The 23,866-nt window shown below is 40.5% G+C and overlaps 1 protein-coding gene and 2 long non-coding RNA genes across 4 annotated transcripts in view; 2 read left to right on the top strand and 1 right to left on the bottom strand.

Moving 5' to 3' along the window:
* Positions 1-2,897: 2,897 nt before the first annotated feature.
* Positions 2,898-4,086, bottom strand: LOC106498704 (uncharacterized). The gene is made up of 3 exons (XR_001295022.1): positions 4,010-4,086; positions 3,848-3,921; positions 2,898-3,029 (listed from the first exon to the last, which is right to left on the bottom strand). It is a non-coding gene; the product is annotated as an uncharacterized lncRNA (long non-coding RNA).
* A 2,038-nt stretch (positions 4,087-6,124) lies between these two features.
* Positions 6,125-23,866, top strand: part of STIM2 (stromal interaction molecule 2) — a 76,913-nt gene continuing 59,171 nt past the window's right edge. For both annotated transcript variants that reach the window (XM_067298152.1, XM_067298153.1), the window contains exon 1: positions 6,125-6,421. In XM_067298152.1, the coding sequence (XP_067154253.1) occupies positions 6,193-6,421 (229 nt within the window). In that variant the 5' untranslated portion in view covers positions 6,125-6,192. The remainder of the gene's footprint in view (positions 6,422-23,866) is intronic.
* Positions 14,928-17,454, top strand: LOC136992270 (uncharacterized). Its single transcript, XR_010884448.1, has 2 exons — positions 14,928-15,416; positions 17,257-17,454. It is a non-coding gene; the product is annotated as an uncharacterized lncRNA (long non-coding RNA).

Below are 23,866 nucleotides of genomic sequence, written 5' to 3'. Positions count from 1 at the left end.
GTCACCTACAGTTTAGTGCCTCTTATCGTTTATTCTGACTACTTTTTCCTTGTTTGCTGGCTAGCAGGAAAGGAGAGGAATAGGCAGTCAAAAAGTCCTGGCTGACTCTGCTCTAGGTAAGGGTAGGTTAAGAGATTTGCTGAAATTCAGAGGTGAAAGAGATATCATGTACATGCTCAGATTTTTTTTCCTATGACAATGAAAATTATCTGTACTCTCTTCCTCTGAGATGGCCTTTTTCAGTGAGTCACCTCCATAGCTACCACTTCCATGTTGAAATGGGTTGAATTCTTACATTGCTTGAAAAGAGAAAATGAAAAATGGCAAAGAAGTTACTTTCAGTGTATCGATTGGCTATGTAATACTGCTGTTCACTGAGCATTAAGTACAGCTACAGTGATCCGACTTTTTAAATAAAAAGTCTGAACTACAAACAAACTGATCGTGACTGCTGAGGATGCAAAATTGTCACAACCAAAGCCTTCCTAAAATTTAATAAAATGTCTGGACAGTTTTCTCTTTGGGCAGATTTTACAGTCTGGCAATGAATTTTGGTAATAAGTTACTGTGAGGCATGTTCTGAGAAGGTCAGATGAGGAGAGGGACTTGGTCATCACCGTCTTCATGATTGCTCCATGGCAGTTTTTAACATACTTTTGATTACCCTTTCTGTAATATATTAATTTCCACAACTGCTTTTGAGTTACTCTTGAAAGTCCTTCTAAGAGCCAGAATATATAACAACCCATCACTCTGGTGTAGTCTAATTGACATGCCAAATAGTAATCCTACTCCTCCAACACTAGTAAGATTGTGTCCTGGCAAGCTGTTTGGCTCCTATTACAGATTCCAGAAATCAAAGTGCTGCCTCATATATTTTAACCATTCACTCTGCCATTGTTTTCCTTCAGATTTGGTATCTCCAGATGTGTCTCTGGATATTGTGTAAACAAATTGAGTCTTTGTTTATTTTTTAAATAAACAAAATTCAACTTCAACCGCAATCTGCCTCAGCATCATCTTCTAGCTGGAATGCATCTTTCTCCCTATATGAAATTTAACAAATTGGAAAAAGCGTAAGCAAAGCTTCCATAATAGTAAGAGAAATAGCTGCAATGAACAGCTGCAATGTTTGCTGAACATCCTGTGCTTTCAGACTTTTTAAAAATATTTGCACTTGCTTTACTTTTTATGTGTTACAGAAAAAAAAAATCTCTGCAATACTGTTAATACTGTGACTAAAAAATCTAAAAATTAAGATTAAAAAGCTAAAACTAGGAGAAATAAAAAAAAGTTCTCACAGAACTACAGCCCTTGTTTACAGTTAATGACTGTTCCTTCTCACTGACTGAAAGAGATTTTTGTCATGTTAGCAGCATTTTAGCCTATTACCAGGCTACTTTGCTGGTTTGAGAGATACCTGGGCTCTGGGTCATTGATAATAAGACTATAAGGAGTAATAGTCTTGTCAGATGTGGAAAATGCTTAATTCACTTCCATTCTCTCAGTCCCATTTCCATAACTGGACGTAGATGAGATCTATGGCCCATAGTTTCTTTCTCCATTGAGGATCAGGAATACAAGACCACATTAAATACTTCTTATAGTTTTCTCTTGAGCTAATGACTTTCCCTCCTCAAAACATAAACTTCAGTAACTCAGAACCAACTGAGAAAAGGTAACTAGATGACTCCTCTCTTCTTGACAAAAATAGAGCCCATAAACTTTCACCTCCTTTCAAGATTTTATCAGCATGTGAAATGGAGAACTAGAAGGCTGCAATTAGTACATTTTGTATAATTTGGGTGTAGATATGAATAACTTTTCTAATCCAGAGAAGACACACTTGAATTTTACTCTCAATCCTACTCACTAAAGTGTTTCTTTTCACAACATTTGTAGAATCAAATGGTCCTTGGACAATTTAGCAATAATCTAGTGGTCATAGCTTATTCAAATTTGCATTAACTTACAGTTAAACTTAAAGTTTGTATATGTAATGTTTTTAATAAATAAATCAGTCTGTCTTAATTTCCAGCCGAGCTTTTGCTTACTATTTCTAAGTCTTTTCTGTTGTTCCTGCATTTCTTTCTTTGCAGTCTGTGGTTTGTTTCCCCTGTGTCCACCAGGTTTCTTTCTCATCTGTTATTATCAGTCTGTTTCTGTACCTGGTTAATTCTTTCTTCCTTCTGAGTCTTCAGATCTACTTGGAGCTTCCTGCACTCTCATCTTGGAGTTTGGAGAAACTGTAAATAGTAGCAAAAATACTTTTTTTGTTCCTTTGTTCTACTGTTCAAACCTGCTTCCAGGGCCTTTTAGTACTGGCCGAGTGTATGTATCGGAAAGAACTGAGGGTATTAAACAACATGGAAGATTATTTCCTATCCTTTTTTCTATTTAGATAAATCAATGTGTGCAACAAAGCACACAGAGGCTTTTTTCATCCACAAAAGTGGATCCAAAAATTGCTTATGGAAATGGCAACTCAAACCATGCAAATACACATGGCTTTTTTTTTTTTTTTTTTTAAGTGATGTAGCTTTCTACTGTAAAGGTCAATGAAAGGATGGAAGACAGGACTGATCAAAGAATCCCAGGTTACTCATACAGCAAAGTACATTCAGAAATGTTGAACAAAACTGTAAAAGTTCTTTATTAGTGAGCAGGACTAATGACTGGAAGTAACATAAATAGCTTAGCTACAGATCTTGAGATGAGTGTGCCATCTGCAAAAAGAAAAATATATGCACTTGTAGGAAACACTGTTGCAACACTGTATTACATATGTAGCACATATCACTGCCAGACCTTATGAGCAAAAGGTGATTTTATTTTTATTTAAAATAAAAATTGAAATGAAACAGGTTTCAGTCACTCAGACTCACAATTTCATACTCTCAAGCACCAGAATATGTGTGTGTCCCAGAAGTCTGTACAACTGTCAGGTGCCAAGACATGGGTGCTTCAGCTGCCTATCCAGCAGCCAGACACTATTGATGCTTGTGTCCAGATGTTTGGTCCAGGAGCCACTACAATTACATGGAGAACAAGGGGTGCCAGCTGTAAAGTCCTCCTCATGTCACCTGGGTCCTTCTCAGGTTAGCTACCACGTGCAAGTTTTGGATATGCCTTTTTGCACTCTTTTTTGTAAAAGAGTGATCCCTCTCTCCATCTCCGTGAGTCATTAGGATTTGGTTAATGCTCTTTGTCTCTAGATCTGGGTGTCTTGTGAAACTGCACACAGATGCTAATTTGGGTGCCATTTGCACAGGTCATGCTGAGAGCCCTTTCCCTGCTGTGTGCTGCTTCTGGTGCCTCCACACCCAGACATTCCCATTCATTCTCCATTCACTCCAATTTTAGCCTTTCTATTACAACTCTCCACACCCAGAGGGGCCACAATCTAAACTGTTTTTTTTACAAACATACTAACCCTAAGATCCACAGTGCCTGCTGCTGAAAGGGGTGGGTGACCTACTGACAGAGGATGTGGAAAAGACTGAGATACTAAAAGCTACCTTTGCCCTGGCCTTTACTGGCAAATTCTGCTCTCAGACATCCCAGACCTCTATGTCTAGTGGCAAAATTTGGAGGGGGAAACATACTACCAACAGTAAGGAAAGTTGAACTAGGGAGCATGTAAGAAAATTAAATGTATACCAATCTATAGGACTGGACAGGAAGTGCATGTGAAGGTACTGAGGAACCTGGCTGATGTCATGGTGCTGATTCCTATCATTTTGGAAGACTGTGGCAACCCGAGGAGGTCTCCAGTGACTGCAAAAAGGCAAATATCATATCCATGATCAAAACAAGGTCCAGAGAACTACAGGCCAGTCAGCCTTACCTCTCTCCGGAGAACATCATGGAACTAATCTTTCTGGAAGCCATTCCCAGGCCCATGAAGGACAAAAAGGTGATCTGGAAAAGCCAGTGCAGATTTACTAAAATGTTTGTCTTCTGTGATGAGACGTTTGGCTGTACAGACAAGGGGATAGGAGTGGATTACCTTGATTTTAGTAAGGCTTGTGAAATGGCGTCCATAGCATCTTCATAGTCCAGCAGGGGAGATATGGACCAGATGAGGACCTGAGAACAACCTTTTCCAGAACCCTTGATTTGAGGACCTTCTAGTTGAAATCAATAGGTGAAAATGAACAGACTTAGCAGGAGGATCTTTAGCAAAACTCATTTTCTACTCCAGGCCCATAGCCTTTCATTGAAGTGCTCTCTTTTACCGTTCCCAAATCACAGCTATTCCTTTGAGGTATGGCATTTCTCTATAGGACTCATGCAATCCATATCCTTTGACTCCAGTGGCTCTCCCAATCAAAACAGTTCCCATTCATTCAGGAAACTTGCCTCTTTTGTGTACCCTTTATGAACGCTTATCTCTTTGTATTCTAAAATTAACAAATTAATTAAATGAACAGCTGGTTTCTTTGTTTCCATCTGGGGGATTTACTTTGCTCCAGCTCCCCTCCCTAAAGTTAAACACACTGAACAAGTTTTCATAAGTTGTAGCCATTTCATTGTTCTCTTTGAACAAGATCTACTCAGATACTGTTGGTCTTTAAAGACTGTTGTATTCAGCAACAGAAACGATAAGGCTATGCATAGAGTTCACAGTTCACACAGAATTCATTAGGTTTACACAGAGATTTCCCAAATCATCATGTCCTGTATAACAATTTTAAAGTTTGGTTTATTGCATGAAAATACACTTCAGCTGCGATGAAGTAGGCAAGTTAGCTATGTCTCTAAAAAAATTATTTTCTGCTGCATTTAATAGTGCTATATTAATTTCATATATGCCAAAGTATTTAGTACCATTAAATCAGGGTTTAACTTTTGTTAGGCTAACTTTAGTTTTTCTTATTTAAATTGTATGGGATCAGATTTAAAATACCACTCATTATTTTTACTTTAGGGTAGGTTAAATGTGCCAACCAGAATTTTCTTTCATACAAGTCTTTCTTTTAGAAAACTCTCTGCAGGTGACAGCATTTGTTGCACTGTTGATGTGAACAAGGCAAATTTAACACACTCCAAGATCTCAAACTGGTTTTCCTGTAAATAAAATGGGTTGTCCTAAGATGATGTGCCTTTCCTGAACTCAGCTCACTGGTCTTCACTTTAAAATATTCAGTAAAAGGATTTATCATCCAGTATGGGCTCGGATTGGTGGCATATGTCAAGTTTCTTGCGATTTCTAGCATGCAGAAATTTCAGCCTTGCATGATTTTTGGGCAGGGCATAGACAGACCTAGTCAAATTCTTCCCCAAACTGGGGAGGAGTACTGCCGTAGAGGCAGCAGGAGCTCCGAGTGCTGTAACATACTGCATATGGCCGAAAAGTTCCTGTAATCCGCTAGTATTTACGAAGGTGGAGCAGTGGAATATTTAACTGCACCGGCTGTCATGCGGCTCAACTCCCCGCACCGGATTTTGCGATCAGCGCCGCTTGCGCGAGCGCTGTCTCAACCGGCCCCCGCCCGGCGCGGCAGCGCGCACGGCCGCAGCCCCGGCCGGCCCGCGAGCCGCGCTGGGCGGCGAGGCGACACCCCACCGCGACGGCGGCAAAGTCCCGCCGGAGCCCCGGTCACGAGCTCCTCATACGGCAAAACTACCGGTCCCAACTTTTTTTCCTCGGTGTCAGCCCCACCCCACTGCGCTTTCTTCGCGGCGGGCCGCCCCCTCCGCCTCCCCCCGCCGCCGCCGCATCACGCCCGCGCGGCACCTGCGGGAAACCCCGCGCCAACCGCCGCGCTGGAAGAGCCGCGCGGCGCTGCCTCCCCCCCCCGCCCTGACTGACGCGGCCTCGCCCCGCTCCCACCCGCCTCGCGGATGGCGCTTCCCGCCGCCTCTCTGCGGTCACCTGCCCCGCCCCGCCGGGCGCGCCCCGCCCCCGCCGCCGCTTTCCCCAGTCGCCTCCGCCGCGCCCCGCCCCCGCCGGCTGCTCCTCCCGCCCCCGCCCCGCCCCCTGCCTTCTGGCACCCCTCGGCGCCACCTCCCCCCCTCCCGCGTGACGTCACGCGTGGTGACGTGTCGTCCTGGGGGCGGCGGCCCCCGGAAGCGGCGGGCGGCAGCGTGGGGCCGGCGCTGAGGCAGGGGGCGGGGGCGAGCGGGCAGCGCCGCCGCGGAGCTCCGGCCCCTTCCCCTTCCCTGCGCTTCGCTGCCGCAGCGGCACCCATGAGCGGGCTCCGAGCGCCCAGCGGCGCCGCTGGCGGGCGGGCGGCGGCGGCAGCGGGGACAGCGGCGCCGACCTGCCTGCTTGTGCTGGCGCTGCTTCTGGCCGGCGCCGCCGCCGCCGCCGCCGCTGGGGGATGCGGGCTGGAGGCGGGGGACGCGGCCGGCAGCAGGAGGGGAGCCAGAGGAGGCGCCGCCGCCGCTGCGGCGGAGAGCGCGGCGGTTGTGGCAGGTAACGGCTCCTGCGCGCGCTGCCGCGGGGTCCGCGGCGGGGGGGAGGGTGGGGGGGAGCGTCCATCCCGCCCCGGGGGCCGCGGCCGGTGCCGGGGGCGGCGGCGGCCGGGGCTGCCCCTCGCCTCGCCGCGCCCCGCCGGGCGCGGAGCCCGCCGCCGGCTGCGGTGCCGCCTGAGCGCCGCTGAGCCGCCTCGCCTGCCTTCCTCCTCCTCCGCGGGGCGAGCGGCAGCGCGGCTCTGCGGCGGGCAGCCGGCTTCTGCGGGGCCGCCGCCGGCGGGAGTGAGCGGCGGCGGCAGCAGCACTGCGGTACCGACGGCGGCGGGGGCGGCCCGGCCCGGCCCGGCCGGGACAAGCCTGTGGCAGGCTGTGTGCGGGACCCCGCTCAATGCCGGTATTGTTGCCGGCCGGAGCCGCTTCTTCCGCGTCGGCCCCCGCGGCGCTGCGCGCTCCCCAGCGGGGCACGGCGCGCCGCCGGCTTTAACGGCGCGGCGGAGCGGAGCGGCTCCCCCGTAGGGGCGGGCGGGCGGGAGGGCGGCTGCTGGGGGCGAGCGCCCCGCTGGCGGCCGCCCGCTGCGGGCAGGTGGCGCCGCGGGCAGGTAGCGCCGCAGGGCAGCGCCGCCGGCTGCGCCGCTGCCGAGGAGCCAGATGCTGCAGCGGAAAACATGTCTCCCTTCCTCTGCCCTGCGGGGGACTTCAGCTCCCCAGGGAAGAGGAGGAGAAGCGTGGAAGGCTTTTGCTTTCAGTTAATATTTTAGAAAGAGTTCATGCTGCTGTACTCCTGGTGGATGGTAATGCTGCAGTCGAAAACAGAATTTGCCCAGAAATATTTGAAATAATCTCATCAGCAGCCTTTGACTGTTCCGAAGAAGTGCCTACACACGTTTGCAACCTAACTTACAGTAAACAGTAGGAAATTTTACAGTCTTCAGTCACTGCTCCGTTAGAGAGATTGGATTTGTATGTTTGGAAGTATTCCAAAGTGTTTAGAACTGTGTCATATTATTATGTGCATTTTCAAGAAGCACCTTTTAGGTAAAAAAAAGCACATAATTGGAGGGAGAGGGCAGAAGAGAGAAGGAAAAAAAACCTTGCTAAATCCAAGTAGCATGTACTTCTTATCAGAGCAAAAGCCTCTGATGTTATTTGAAATAGCATTGACATCCTGAGCTAAAATTACTAGACTTCAATGGATAAAGTGTGCACATATTTCTTATCAACATATATATCACTTAAAACATGTTTATTAATTATAATCATTGAAACTTCAACTTTATTCCTGTAGTAAATTGGAGATGCAGGTGCAAGGTGACATTATCTAGTGATTTTGTTTGAAGACTGAGCATGTTTCTGAAACCTAAATTGCTCACTTTGTTGGCTTGCCATATAAGCTGAGAAAGTTGGAACATCCACAGTCTGTGAAGCAGGAGTCATACCTCCAAGGGTGTTGTGAAAATGCTGTTTTGGAACAGCTTTTTTGTCAGATTAATTAATCTGGTTGTAGGTGGTATTATACAGTTCTTGCTATGTATAGTACTGATGCTGTCTACATTTCATGCATAATCAGTTTTGAAGTGTCAGTTTGTATGAAAAAGTCAAGATCTTTTTTCATATTTTATGGACTGTAAAATCATTGTGATGAGAGGCTTGTCAGTCTCCCACATCCCGAAAGAGTGAATCTTGTGAAGAAATAAATTTATTCAATAAATTTAATATCTTATGGATGGGTTTTTATGTATTATTTGTGCATTTTCCACACTGAACTATTGTGTATGTTTAAGAGACATCTTGGGATCAGTCTTAATCTTTAGGAGGTTTTGAACCATATGCATCCGCTTGATAAAATACAGTTTTTCAGTCGGTATCTTCAGTTGTTTGTATGTCTGGTTGGTAGCTAACCCACATAGTTTGAGTGACTCTTTGTCAGAAGAACTCTTGAAGCTTGGGAGAAAAATATAGGTCTGTTCGGGAAATGATTTTAGTCATATTGTCTAGCATTTTTTCCTGAAAAGATAAAGCTGGTAGATGTGACATCAAGTTAGAATGGATTTCAAACACTCAGCTGGAGAATGGTTATTTTACTTGTTTGCACTTGTGTCTAGTCTTGAGTACTAAACAAGCCAAAAAGGACAGGCGAGCAGCAACAGGGACTGAAAAGCTCAGAAAAAAATTAAAGTTGCTTTAGATTGGGGGTGGTGGTGGTGGAAAAGGCTGTGGGAGGCTTGTGTTGCTAAATATGTGCAAGTAGTTCACAAAAAGACATTGATTAAAAAAAAAAAACAAAACCAAAATCTTTTTCCTCTTCTCTGTGGTTAAGAGGAAATAGCTTATATTGCAGTGGAGGAGATCTAGGTTAAATATTAGCTGGACAGTTTTTACCTGTAAGATTCAAGTTGTATAGGTGATTCAACAAATTCCTATCATTGGAAGTTTTTGCTGGGTTAGAGAAGTTGGCAAAGGTAATCTAGAGATACACTGATAGGCAACAGAACACATGGGGCTGTGCGACTCATTTAGGACTAGGAAACAGCCCATGGTTTTGCTCTTACCATATTTCATCAGATGTTCAGGGCTCACTCAATTGTTTACTTAGTGGATTATCATTGCTGCTGTCTTTTTGTGTATGCCTTTTTAATGGCACTTTTAAAATGACAGCTGTATATGTAACGTCTGACACTACTGAAGGCATTTAGTCATGGTTATGAAAATCAGATCAACAAAACTGTTTCCACTGAGTAGAATATGGCAAGGCTGTTTTCTTTCTTTATTCATTCTGAGTCTGTGCTTGCTCACTGTTTGATTTGGTAGAAAGTTTTAAGGAATCCTCTATTCCAAGCCCTGACACTGCGCTTTTGCATTCAGTTTAGTGATTAACTTTAAGTTGCTTTGTAATTTTGGAGAAATATATATTTTTTCCCTCTCGTTTAAAAGTCTAAATTTAATTGCTGATCAGGAAATTAGTTTGTCTTTCAGGTGAGGCAGAGAATCAGGAACTATATTTGGCTAATAAAGTTCTTTCAGAATGGTTGATAGTATTTAGCTAGACCATTCTGAAGGGTAGCACCACTGAAAAAACAACATAATGTAACCTTTTTCTGAAAGTCATTGGAAGACTTGTGTTTTTTTTTCAGTGAATTTCCATTCTGGAATTTCTCCATCATCTTAACACTCAGAGTTCTTCAAGTTCATGGAACTTGGAAGTAAGGTTCTTGAGAAGTGAGAATTTCTAGTAAACTATTTTTTATCTGCAACTTCACAATTGGTTTAAGCCTCTCTAATGTGGGTGGCTGCTGAAGGGTGGTTTTCCTCTTTGGGAGCTGATCCCCACCCTGGTTGGCAATGTGAGCAGTAGTGTTAGCACAAGAGAGGAAGCAGCAGCAGGCATGCTCACCCCAGCACTCGCTGCTGACAGGGAGGGACTTCCTGCTCCCCCTTCTATTTCATACCCTTTTTGTGCCTAGTGTCTGTAAGCACAATCTGTTGCTTTAACTTACAGGAATGTGGTAGGAAGCAGGCAACAGAAAAGCCAACGGATTTCTTGTCAGACTCTTTCATGAGATGCTTTAACTAGCACCAGCTCAAGGAAGAGGGTGGGACTGTGCCAGCGGGGTCAGAAGTGGGAGAAGGGATGTCTACCCCTGTGATGGCAGTGAGTCATTAGCTGTAACATTGCATCCCTGAAGTGACTATGAAACTGCAGTATCAGGGATTAGTGACTTTCTTTAGCTAGAGTAATCCATTTTAAAGTTGGTGCTTGTGTGTGAGGCTTCGTGTATGCTGGAGTAATACAAAGAGTGCAGTGGTTCTGATCATGTAGCAAAATGACCTTGCATGAGCATTTTCACCAGCACAGGTCTTAAAAGGTTGTGAGCTAGGAGACTTCTGTCACTTCTCTAGTAAACTGCTTTTTAAGGTTAGTAATTTCCTTAGTGGTAAAAGCTGAGCATCCTGAGCTTGTTTTGTTCTGTTACTTACATTTGTAGGTCTGTAGTTGAGCACTTCATGATCTGGTCTTACCATTTCTCCTTAGTTAACAGAAATTAGAGTCCTTCTGTCATTTAGTTCATGAGAATGCCTCGGTGCAGAGTCATCAGTCCCTGAAATCTGGTTATTCATTTCTCCTCTGTTCTCAGTTTCCTCAGATTGTATTCCTTACTCTTGGTGATAAAGAATAGGAAAAAATCCAACAAAGAAACCTTGTGCAACTAGGTTTTAGGCTTTTGATTGCTCAATCAGCAGTTGGTGTATTGGCATAACTGCCAGGTATAGACAAAGACAGCTGCAGTTGCCTGGATTTGCAGAGATTTTTGAAACAAAGATAAAATCAATAGCCAGCGAAAAGCTTAGTCTTTTTGTAGTTAATGTTGATTTCTGACCAGTGGCACTGGAATCCCACTTAGAGATAAGATCTCAAGCACTCATAATTTCCTTTGCCTACAGCTGAGTATTTCTGCCTTGCAGGCTTTAGGTTGTTTTCATTGTAACTTTTCAGTGTTCCTGGTAAGTGTTCTGATGTTCTGGTGTCCTGTGAACTTTCTTGTTTTCTTGACCATCAGCTTCATCTCTTCTGAAGACTTCTCTGGTCTTACTGTTGGGAATTTACCAGGTTATTTTGCTGCTGTTTTCTTTTTCTTTGTTCACCACAGTCTGAAGTAGACCATCTCTTAAAACCCTTTGGTGTCACCCTACCCAGGCATTCCTGGCTTAGTACCATCTCTCCATCAGCAGGTTCCTGTGTTGTTCTTTCAGCTATCAGCTATCTGAAGAGATCTTGGTTTTGCTGGGGACCTCCTACCCAGCCCTGACTAGCTGCTCCTTACAGAACTTGGGCATGACTCATTCTTTTCTAACTAACCTCAGTGATACTGACCTATCATATCTAGGTTGAGCTGGCAGGTGTCTGTCACAGGAGGGCTGGATCTATGACAGAGGCGGTTGATCTTGTGAAGCTTTCACATGAAGATGTTATGACTGTGAAAAACACTTAAATGTAGTTTGCTGGTTTCCTTTTTTCAAGTTTGTATAAAGTAAACAATTTGTTTTCCTTTTAATTGATCGTAGCTTGTGTTGTGATTTATATGCTCTCTTTATTTAATGTTCTCAATCAGTACTAGGTGAGAAGAGCATATTGAAAAAAGCTGTTACGCTGAGGGGGAAGAAAAATTACTATGGTTTTCAGGTTTTTGTGCTTTCTAATGCGTTGTCTAAAACTTGGTCAAAAGAAGTGTATCTCACATAAGAGCTGGCTTTATTTACTGCAGGAACAATGAAATGAGAATAATTCATTGCCATTAGACTGTTTGTTACATCATATCTGTGAAATGAAAATACAGGAATTTGAGATGTTTATCTTGACCGCGGATGGCATGTATTAAGAGTAAATAATCACTATGTATGTATGTTGTCCTAAAATAAGCATGTATATATTTTACAAAGGTGAATTTCAAGTTATTACATAAGCTGCTGTTATTTTTCTTTTTGGATATATTACTAAGTCTCTCTTGTTACTATGGAAACTATCTTTGCATATCTGAAAGGGGGAGTGGGTGAATAAAATGAAGATGCATAGTTATAATATAGAAGTGGCATAAACAGAATGTGATGATTGTCTGCGTATTATAAAATTTGAGTTTCTGTTTACTTGACTTCTATGTAAACTTCAAACTTAACTGAGAAGAATCACATATTTCTTTCTACATCTTCTCTGTTTTTTTTCTTCTGGACCTTGCTCCTTTTCCTTCAAATCCCAGAAGCACAGCATTTTTCAGAGCCCTATTAAAGGAATCCTTAAATCTGTTTAATGAAAAGTACTCTGGAGTTTTAACTAAAATCTTTATTTGAAATTGAAGATAATGTTCTTGGCAGAACAGTTAAGAATTTGAGTTAACAGAACCCATTAACAGAATTGTTGACTCATTTGAGTCAACAGAATTTGAGTTAACAGTTAAGAACCACTTTTCTTTGTAATCTCATTCTTGTGGTCTTTAGCAAGGAATTTTAAGTATATCAGGAGAATATTTCCTCTGTATGCAGGTAGTATATCATCACTGCAAGTGAATCTTTCTTGCTTCTCTAGTGATCCCTGGATGCAGAGGTGGAAGGGAATCTGTCACTGCCTATTGTGGCTTGTACTGCAAACCGCAAGCAGCATCACAGAGACTTGTGTAAATTGGAATGGTTGTTGAGGCTGCTTGGGTTGCGTGAAGCTTTTTCAACTTCTGCAGTAGCTCAGAATTTGTGGGAATGCAAAAACAGCCTTGATCCTTTCCCTCTAGGCCATGCTTTGTTTCCTACCTTTTCCTTTGCCACTTGAAGCGTTTAAAAACTGACAGCAGCCAAGCCCTCTGTATTGTTTCCAGTTAAAATTTTAATTCTGGGTTTTGTGAACAGTTTGTTTCTGCAGTTAATTGTAAGACATTTTGTCATTCACTTGGCCTCCAAAACTAGGGTGGACATTGAACAGTAGTATATCTGAAAATATCTAAAGCTGTGTTTAAAAAAAGAAATAATGTAAAATATTAATCTAAACAAGTTTTTGTCAAATAAAGAGTTAGGGAAAATATTTTGGAGTTCTAAACTCCATGTAGCTTTTCCTTAAAACTGGAAACTTTCTGCACCTGAAGGTGTGGTACGATAGCTTTCTGGCTCTGTGGTTTAGAATAAAGGAAGGAACTAGCTATATGTGAATTGCTAAGCACATGTAGTGTTGAACAGATAAAGGAATATATTTTTTTCGATTCCATGAGGTGACTACGTGAACTGAATTAATAAAGATTGAGTTCTATGCAAGTTAGATGTGTCATTTAGAAAGGAAACTTTCACACAAACATTATTTTCTATTTATATTTAATAATTCTACTGAACTGCCATTCAGATTTGTCCTCAATAACTCCTGAACATTTCCTGTTTTTTTTCTGTAGCTGTGATAGCAGTTGATAGCTGAGTGGATGGCTAAGTGATTTTTTTGACTTTTACTTTACAGTCTCTGTTTATGTACAGAAATAGGTTCAGTAAGATTTGCTAGAAAATTATCAATATGACTTTTGTTCATATGCTGAAATTCTGTAGTTCCAACTACAGGATTTTACTTGAAACATCATCTTGGTGAGTTTCTCCTCTTCTACTCCCATTATTAAGCAGTGATTTCTTCCATTTCTATGCCTAAGCCTAAAGCAATTAACAAGAACACATTTTATGTTTTTTCTCTCTAATTATAGTGAACTCAGTCTTAAAATGACGTACTCAAACTTGATTAGCTTTTTTCTGAATTTGAAATGCCACTCAGTATTTTTATTTGAAGAACAAGCAAGAAATATTTTACTGCTAACAAATAAACAAAACCACCCAAACCACATGATGCATGATGATTTTGAAACAAATGCTAAACTTACTCATCCTGAGTAGGAGACTTCCTTCTACGGTAGAATTTTATTTTATTTTTTTTTAATTCTTGATTGCTACATACAGAAGGTTGCAAGATAATTTCTTACTGTAACATTGCATGCCTGTAAGAAACATTGTTGGCTTAAGTTATTTTTTATTGCCTAAAGATTTAAAAATTGTTAATTTTAATTTTTGTCCTAGTGCTTAGTATGGTTTACTGTTTCATAATATCATGTAGCTCAATACTTATACCATGATGTAGCAAGATAGAAAAGGATAGAGATTTTTTCTATTTGCAGTTTTTAGTTACAAATAGCTTTCTTCAGGACATCTGTCTTGTCCCGTGTATGTTAACCTTTTTCTTTGAAACTCTTAGTTTTCCTGGTACTGTTTCAGAACATGGCAGTCTCAGTCTCTTTTCTCCTTCTGCCCTGTTTGTATTCTCTGAATTCGTCTACTGAAACACAGTTGGCATAGCCATAAAGGGTATTGTAGTTACTTTTGAAACAGTTCAGTGATAGTAAAGTACAGATAAGAGAGAGTGAAATGAATTCCATTGACTCCTAAACATATGAACTTATATTATGTGTTCTCTGGGACTTCCTTCTAACACTGCATTTCAAGTAAATGAATATTTTGGTTTTGGTCATATGCAACTGCAGTCCCTGTAACTAGTCTTATTTTGGTTGTGTTGCAGGCAGTGGGTGTGAAACCTGTAGCTCTGTGGTGTTTTAAGGATGTGGCTTTACTATCGAAATGAACTGACTTCAGTGTAGCCTGTTCCTGCAAAAAGGGATGCTCCTCCTTTGTGCTTTCTGATTCCTCTTCCTCCCTGCCTGTTCTCCATGTGTTTTGACTGCTTCCTTAATGTTATTTTGGCTTAAGGTGAGCTATTTTGGGGAATTGACTGAGCTGGAAGTTAATCTTCATGTTTTTCAGCAGGATTGGGTTCCCACTTCAGTTCACTGCACAGCTACACAAGGGCATCTGCAGGAAGATAACAGTTTTGGAGGAGGGTAGTGTTATCCTTTTTGACAGAAACCTACACATATCAAGTAAATAGTAAGTGATTGAGAAAGGTGGGTAAGTGAGATGTGGATACCCATGAAAGAGCAGTGTTTTACTTAAATTTTATTATCTGTGAAATTAAAAAAATGGTATTCAAAATTGATAAAGGAAACACTCAATTCACAGAATTTGCAGAGGGAGACTTTCAGATTATTAGTACAGCCAAGATTTTAGCAGGGATTTTTAAAGAGTTTGGTCTTTATGGATGATACCACCCTAATTTATAGAAAAATCTTTGTTTTGTAATGAAACCTTTGTGTTTCAGGAGTTAAGTCAGTTTTTATTAGTGCAAAGGTGTTTGTCTTTGATTTATTGTAAGATAGTGTTAAAATTAGTATCACTTGCCTGGCATAACTATTTAGTCCCATAAAGCAAAGCTGATGAAATATGGTTTTATTAATGCAGGATAATAAAGACATGTCCCATTCTGATTCTGCTGTAGATATGTACCAGCTCAAAAGAGAAAAGGAATCTATCTGAACTCCAAGTGCATCCAACTGACCACTTTTAAATAGCTTTGTTGTAAAGGAATTCAAATAAAAATGGTTTGTTTACTTTATTAAGTCAACATCTTTCCTAAGAAATTATGCATCTGCAATGTCTGTCCTTTTTTTGTCACAAAAGCACTTAGACACTTGTTTTACATTCTCATGTCTGTTTATTCGTAGTATTCTCTGCACAGTAGTCAAGGCTCTAATTTCTCTTGATACTGAAGGGTGGTAAGAGGCAAAATGCAGCTTCCTCATTCCAACAAAATGGAAGCTGTATACACAACCTTGGTTAGGATCAGGCCCACAGAAATTGTTATTTTCTTACAAAAGGGTGATGATAAATTCTCAGGTAAAATACTATCTTAATGGGAATAAAAAGGTTGGTATACATGATGTATTTTCACAGTGTAGAAAGATTACAAATGGAGCATTATACTATTTGGCTTATAAGTGATTGGAAGTTTGGCGACTAGCAGCATGATGATGCTACTTGGGACCCAGTGTAAACATTCTGATTCTGATTTTGGGAGTAATTGTGGATTGCTCTTTAGAAAGAGCCTGGTGGTTGGTCATGAAGAAATGCTACAAATTTGTGAGGACAGGAAAATAGCATGACATATATCATTGCTGCTGTATAAACTCAGTTTGTCCACAGACTGCTTGAAAGCAATTTTGTCATCCCATCTTGAAATATGTAAACATGCCTAGAAAAGGTTTGAATAAAGCTGGCCAGAGCTTTTTGCATATGTGAAGTGGGTTTTTCTCTGTGAGGAGAAACTAGATAAGAACATCTTGTTTTGGAAAAGACCTGACCTGAGCCTGTAGTTCTTTGGATGCTGAAGCTAGCATATTTGTTGGGGACTGTGGTCAGCCTGGGCTTTTTCTCATGCTGAGCTAATTCAGCTAATTAAACTAACGGAATATTGCTGGGTTCATTTTCTACTGGAATAATTTGTTGAAACCTCGCTCAGCAAAGGTTGGATGAACCCTAGGTTAATGCAGCAAAGGGAGCAAGAATGCATGGCAAGGAAGGCCAAGGAGGTGGAAGAAGAGGGAAGGGGACTGTAGTAGCCAGCAATTAGATGGGTTTCAAGTCTTATGAGATGATAGTGAGGATACAATAGAGCACTTTAGAAACCATGAATATTATAAAGGAGGCAACTACAGGAAGACTGCTTATTATTTTCATGATGAGATCTGGAAGCACTCATTGAAAATCAGGAGGTTTAAAATAGATTTCCAGCCCCCCCTGGTTTCCATCTCCCATAAAGGGAGAGAATACCTGTGTGAACAGGTGAAATTAAACTAGGAAACTTATTGCAGCAGACGGTTCTGCAGACCAAAAATGAGTTTGTTTATGGAAGAGTTGTTCTTCCCTTCACCCTCAATGTGCCGCACCATCTGAAGCTGAACAAAGTTGTGCTAGATGGACATCTTTGGGTCAATATGACCAGCTCTTATGTTTTTGATAGTATTCCGTGTAGCTCTAAGGTACAGTAGTGTCATTTGAGATAAGGCAGTTCAGCAGGTGCTTGCTGTTTTCCCTTCAATCTTTATTTTTGGTTTTGTGCAAAAATGAGTGACTCTTAACATAGAAAGAATAAGGGTAAGATGCCTCAAGGAGAATATCATAATGTTGTAGTATGTTCATCATAATTTATATGATAAGTTTTTGGGAAGTGTTGTTATGTGGGAGATTTTCGAATTGAATATTGTCAAAGTTCTTACTAGCACTGATTCACTTTGTAAACTGAGCTTATTGAACTGTTTTTCTTGCGTTTATTTCTATTGGCTTGCAATCTTCTTAATGGTATCTGGAGGCTGAAATTTCTTTTCTGCTGAAAGTTAGTAAAATTACAGTTACTTTCTTGTTTTTGTTTTTTACTATTTTTAGTTTTCTACACACAAAATTCTTTGTCAGCAGCGGATGAACATTCTCGCAGAAGCCAAAGAACAAGACAACCATTTGTCATCTTGTCCAAATTATTGCTTTTATTCTTTAAATATAAAAGTAGTAGTTGATTATCCAAATGAGTAGCATTTGTTGGAGTTTTAGTTATATAAATGTTATAAATAAACATGTTAATTCTGATCGTTGTTCTGATATTGTATTTTTTGGTGTATGAAGTGTTTGAGAAGTCTTTTTCTATTTAGTTTTTGAATACGTAGTAGAGAATATTTTTCCTGAATGTTTTCTTAATGTTAATATGTGAAACAACTATGTGAGAGACATGGTATAGGCTGCGTTACATCATTCATACAGGTGGTAAGTACAGGTGCTAACTCAAATACTGAAATTTTCCAAGTATTGTAGTTGTTAGTGCTAACGCTGGGGCAAACATTGTAGCTTTCCTAATAACTCATGTCCAGGAGTTGTAAATACCCTGCTACATTTGCATCAATAATGATGGGCCTTTGCCTCTGACATGCTCACTTGTTTTATAAAATAACCCCACCTGATGATATCAAGCTTCTCATTTATTAACAAAAAGTGAAACTTGCTTGTTCTTGGGCCTATCTCAAGCTTCTGTTAAACATGGATTACTTCAAAGTAAAAGTTCTAGTTAATTGGTTTGTTAAACAGGTGAAAACCTTTATTTTACTGCTTGAGTGTTAGGCATTTTCTGATTTTGTTAATTGAAACTAATCATCATATCCATTTCAACTAGAAAACAATGTCAGTTACTTTTTCCCTAGCCTGAAAGATTTTAAAGATACTTGGATATACTTAGATATCTGAGTATGAATCACTTTTTTTTTTTAACTATCAGAGATTGCATTTTATTTTTATTCAGGCATTATGGTCCAAAGGATGGGTTGCAGCTATCCTCCAACTTCTGTCCGGTTGTTATTTTTCTCGGAGGAAGTCTGGAAGTGCTGATTTGCATTTGGCAGAGCAGGCAGAAAGCCTTGCCGTTTATCTTGATGGTACTTCCCGAAGGGGTGGAAGCATGTGGGATGGTTCCTGATGGGTACAGGGCTGGAGCAGAAGAAAGCAGCCAGCCTGCTCTGCAGCAGTTGCTGCTTCCCACACTGGATGTTTGCAGCAGTAAGCTTGCCTGGCTGTCCTCAGCTTCTCTGGCTGCTGATGGTGCCAAGGCTATTGCTGTTATACTGCTCTTTGCGAATACTGTATTCTTTGGGAGCTGGTATTAATGACCATGCATGCTTCAACATGTGGTGGTGTCATAATAAAGTAACAATTGCTATGCACCATTCCCTGCATCACCTCTTCATTATTTTCGTTTGCTTTTTAACACTATTGAGTTAGTGGGGCCCAGATTCATTAAAGCACTTAGCCACAGTGTTACTTGATGAGAACTTTTAAGGGTGGGACTCATGTTGCATCTCTTGAGGTGTCTGTATCAGAGCGAGGAATCCAGGATCCTTTTAAAACGGAGTATGGAAAGCAAGCTTGTCTGACTGTGAGGTTGAAAGCTCTGTTTGAACAGGTAGATCACACCATAGACTCTACTTGCTGTGTCAGATAGATTTCCCTTGAGCATACAGAGATTCTGGATGCTTACCTCAGATATAGGCAAAAAAAACTTTGCTCACAGCTTTATATGAAACTTTTTCTAGAAGTGCCTAAGCCTCTTCCTATATCTAACCCGAAATAGTTTTTATTTGGATCAGGTATTTTTTAATGTTTCTTTAATGTATTTAAGTTTCTGAATGCTAGAGAATGAATAATTACTGCTCATGTTGGATATTTTGATATTAATTTGATATTTACATTCACAGGGTTTCTAAAAAGCGCTTGAGTCTTCTTTCCTAGGTCATTTAACTTTAAAATGTTACAGGATTAGGTTTCGGCCAATCAGTAATACAGGCTAGGAAGCTATAATTAATATGTTAGTCACAGGGGAAGGGGAGGTGGTGTTAACTCCTTCTGCCCATCTTTGATATCCTTGTTAGCCATAATTTATTACTTTCAGAAGGTGTGAGACTTCTTAGTAGATGACTTTTTTTAAATAGACAAGATGATCTATGCTTGAAGTTATTTTAGATTTTAATCTGTTTTACAGATTTGTCTTCATCTGAATGCTTGGATTGCAATGTAAGGAAATGAATATTTTTAGGATGCAATAAAAATTTGAGAATTTATTTTGTAAAATTTTTAAAAATTCCTTAGCTGTTAGTTGGGGAATGCTGTTGCATTTGCCTTACCTTGCTTCTCCCACCCCAATGGATCGTGCGCTTTCTGTGTTTTGTGTGTGTGCTGCAAACTTCTTAATGGGCCTTTTCACCTCATTTGATTCACCACTTCAGACATACTTGCATATGATTCACGTTAGCTTAACTGCTGCCTTTGTTCCAGTTTAAGAACAGAAAAGGAATACAAACAAGCTAAATACTTTCACTTTTTATTGCCAAACTTTTTTGTACAACACTGAGCCCACCAGGACATAATTGAAAATGCCATGTAGAACAATTTCCAGATTTTTGTCGGGTCTTTTCTCGTGAACAGCTGGTTTTAGAGCTATTTGTGTATGTTCATAAGGAGTACCTGAAGTAAAGAGTAGACTGCCATCAGTTAATATGGCTCTGAAACTCTTATCAGCAATAGTTTAGATCTGTAGATAAGACTGAAGCACAGCTCTGAGAACAGGAAAGAACAATCCCACCTCTGCATTAATTGCATCTGGGAACTTCAAGTAACATTTTGTACTTCATGGCAGAATGTTGTGCTAAATTGGAAATTGTGATATTCTCGCCCACAATTGTTCAGTATCATGCAACCGTGATTAGTTTAGTCACAAGCAGAATACTGGTCTGCCTCCTCTGTCTTTGCAAGCTAACACAGCATTGAAGTTGCTCTTAGTGGCTTGGTACTATTAATATGTTTGGCAGTAGGAAGGATGAGAATTACCAGCAATCTTGATTTCTTTTCTGATGATGTGGGCTTGTCTTTGGAAGATGTCAGACACCCAGTGAAAACTCTAAATCTTAACAAATTGTTGGTGGCATAAAATCTGCAGCTTGCTAGGAGGCTACAGTTCTCTATTTGGGGATCTTTCAGTAGTCATTCAGAATATCTGATGGGATTCTCCTGAGTTTCTATGCTCTTCCTGGGCTAATATTGGAATCTGCAGAGAACTTTTAGCTAGAATATCTGTTGTATCTGACTAGTACAAGTTGCAATAAAACAGCATTTACTAAATTCTGTACTCCTGAGCACAACTGCACGTGTTTCATGTAATTAGGACTTCTAGAAATCTGCAGGCTAGCACTTTATATGTAAATCTATTAATAATTGTCTATAAAGAAGAGGTGATTTGTAAAGAAGAGATTGATTGTGGAATGGCTTAGTATTCTGTCTTGTAGTTTTTTCCTTGGGCAAAACTATAGCTTTGGATGCCTATCCAATGTTACCTTCACTTTTGGTCGCACCTATTACTTATCTGCTCAGTTTAATGTTCAATGGAACTTGCTAAGTGCTGTGTTTAAAAAGAGGGGGAAAAAAAAAAACTTTTTCATGCAGCTTTTGCTTTTGTTGTTCGTAACCTGGTTCAGTTCAGATAAGGGGTGTATGATACTAAGGGGAGCATCTGAGAAATGTTTGGTGCTTGTGTTCTTAATAAATATGCCAATCCATTTAGATTAGTTAAGGCATTATTACGGTCTGAGTTTCCTTTTTTTTTGTGTGTGTGTGGTTTCTGCTCAATTAATGAACACCTATGAAAATTGTGTGCATTTATTTTGCTGATTTATTGCATTTAGAATTGATGGTTGATTCCACAGTCAATGTTGGAAATGATCTAGCTTTTAGTCTAATGCATTGAATATATGCAAAAGAACTTTACATGTGATGATGTAGCAGTTGCATCTCTGAACTGGGATCTTGTGTACAGTGATGCTAGTAAATGACTTGAGTGAAATACTTTTCCATAACAAAAGTAGCATAGTGAGCTTTCAGCAAAAGGTGAGTCAAAGCTAACTCCCCCATTCTGTCTGTGCACCTGCCTGGCTTAATGCTTCAACCACCTGTTGTTTTTGCCCAACCAGACAGTAGAAAGAGTAGTAACAGGAAAATTAGAGGAATTAATGAGAAGTTGCTGGCACCATCTCATGAATATTCAGCAGAAGATGGATGCTGGCTGAACATGGATAGAGATGTTAGACAAAGGTCTCTCGTGAAACGTGGGATGGGCCGGGGAAAGCTCCGTCAAGGGAGGGGTGACAAAGACTGTGCATCCTGGAATGGTGAACATGCCTCTGTCTGGAGGGAGGAATCAAAAAAAAAAAAAAAAAAAAAAAAAAGTCTGGTGTTGTAAGATGGCATACAAGTCATTAGGATAGCAGTGGTGACGCCTCTCTTTAGCATTTAGTGGGTTACATGCACAGCTCCCAGCAATGAACAAGTTTGGAAAGTTGAGAGACACTGCTTTAGATTATTCCTTGCCTCTCACTTTGTGTGTGTGTGCGTGTATGCAAGTATATAATTTTTCATAGCTGTTTAAAAAGCAAGTATAAAACAAAACAGAAATGTTAATTTAAGACAAATCTGAAGTTTTGTGGTTTTTTTATACAAGAAACATGGTGAAATGATTCTGAAATTTTCCACTCTGAGCTGCTTGGTGGGATAGTTTAATTCTTCAATTCACTTGTTCATGACACACTATCTTGCATGCTTTTATTATGTGACTGCAAATTATTAGCTAATTCATTAATTAAGCATGTTTTGGTTTTAGGGTTGCTAGGTAATGGGTTTAAAAAAATACTGAAATACTTTGGACTCTTAGTTGAATTTGTGTGTGTGAGAACTATCCAGAAATTAGTGCTACTGAAATTAAGCGGCAAGAAATGTTAGGGGCATTCTTTGCTTTTCTGTGAATCATTTGGCCTTACTGATGAGCACTTGGTCTCTTTTGAAGACTTGGATAACAGACAAGGAGGATTGCATGTATGTGGCCTTCTTCTGTTACTTAAAATTTTGTGAAAGATTGTTGGAATCAAATTTCATATGTGACTGTAGATCTTTGCAGATCACTGGAGTATTGTATTTGGAACAAAGTAATCTCAGACAATGTTTTACTGTTGTGTTTTATGAAAGGGCATGCTTACTTGCATTTCTACAAAGCATCTATCATTGCCATCTATTGTCCAGAAGCATTTTACTGAAATTTCACATAGAGTGAAGTGAAATTGAGTGGAGATGAGTGGAGATATGGAAATGTGAGCAGAGATTCAGTTCTTGTGGTGTCAACTTTTATTAAAACACTGGTGTGTGTGTGTTTCCTTAAGAGAAAAATCATGTATGCCATCCACAATGTTGTAATGCAGGAATACATGGAAGCTCTTCAAAATTATTGGAATTGTAGTTTTTTTCAAGAGATGGCTCTTTCAGGGGAAATTGACACTATTATTTCTTTACAAATACTATTTTTAGACATATCCTTGTGTGCTATCTTTCCTTCCCCCCCAAATGATCCAAAAATAGCTAATTAAAACCTTGCTTAAGAACACAGACATTATCTTACAAAATCAGAGCAGTAGCTTATCTAATATCTTGAAGTAACCATCTACCTGAGGCTTGAGAAAGGGATATTGCAAGAGGTTTAGCATATAGTTACTGCGCAGTGATTCAGGAAGACTCTTCCTAACACAAAGCATTTACTGGTTGGCCTATGCCCTGCAGTGTGAACATTCCAGACTGCTGGATTTTCATCTAACCTAACATGAACATGGTTTTATGTTCTCTCATGTAGATCTCACTTTGAAAAAAGTTTGCTGTTTTGGATGTGGTGATGATCAGTAGAAGTCGTTATCATAACTGAATATTACACCACATAAAGGTAGCTTGTTTTTAACTAGCAGCTTTTCAAAATACCAGGTGAACAGAAATTTATTATTTGATTTATTTGACCTTTTTCTATGACTTTCCCTTTTTTTGTCTTCCTTTGGAACTCTGCTTGCTCTATTTTGAGATGAGCAGAACTGAACATGGTATTCAAAGAAAGGATATGTAATTACTTCTGTTTTTTTCTGATTAGTAACTTTAATGACTGCTCATTAAGCAAATGACTTAATTTAATTAACACCAATTAGCAATCTTTCTGGTAAGAAACTCTCTGCTAAAACAAATTCCAGTGTGAGTAATTGCCTCACGTGCCTTAGTGCACAGACGAGCAGTGGTCAGTGCGCCACCCCCCGGCCCCATGCGCTACCTAGGCTTTCTCTTGAATTTGTCATGGGTGGCATTTGCTGTCCACACGCTTTACTTTGTCAACAGCAAAATTCAGCAGGAAGGAAGATTGTTATGCTTGGTGTCAGTTCTACTATGAAACTTGTAGTTGTTCAGCATTGTGGGGGGGAGGGGAGAAAGTCTTAATTTGTGTTTTGGGTGCAAACTGAGAAATTCTGCCAGAATAAAAAGGTTTCTTCTGTACATGGTGTTCAGTATTTCTCTGCTGTGTTTGTATTCTAGCTCTGAAAAATTGTTTTGTTTGGATTACAAGTTAAACCATCTCTTCCATTCAGTACTGCTGTCTATAGAAGGA

The sequence above is a fragment of the Apteryx mantelli genome, chromosome 5 (assembly GCF_036417845.1).
Source record: "Apteryx mantelli isolate bAptMan1 chromosome 5, bAptMan1.hap1, whole genome shotgun sequence".
Lineage (NCBI taxonomy): Eukaryota > Metazoa > Chordata > Aves > Apterygiformes > Apterygidae > Apteryx > Apteryx mantelli.
Note: the sequence above shows the minus strand (reverse complement) of the source record. Positions and strands in the feature narration are given on the sequence as shown.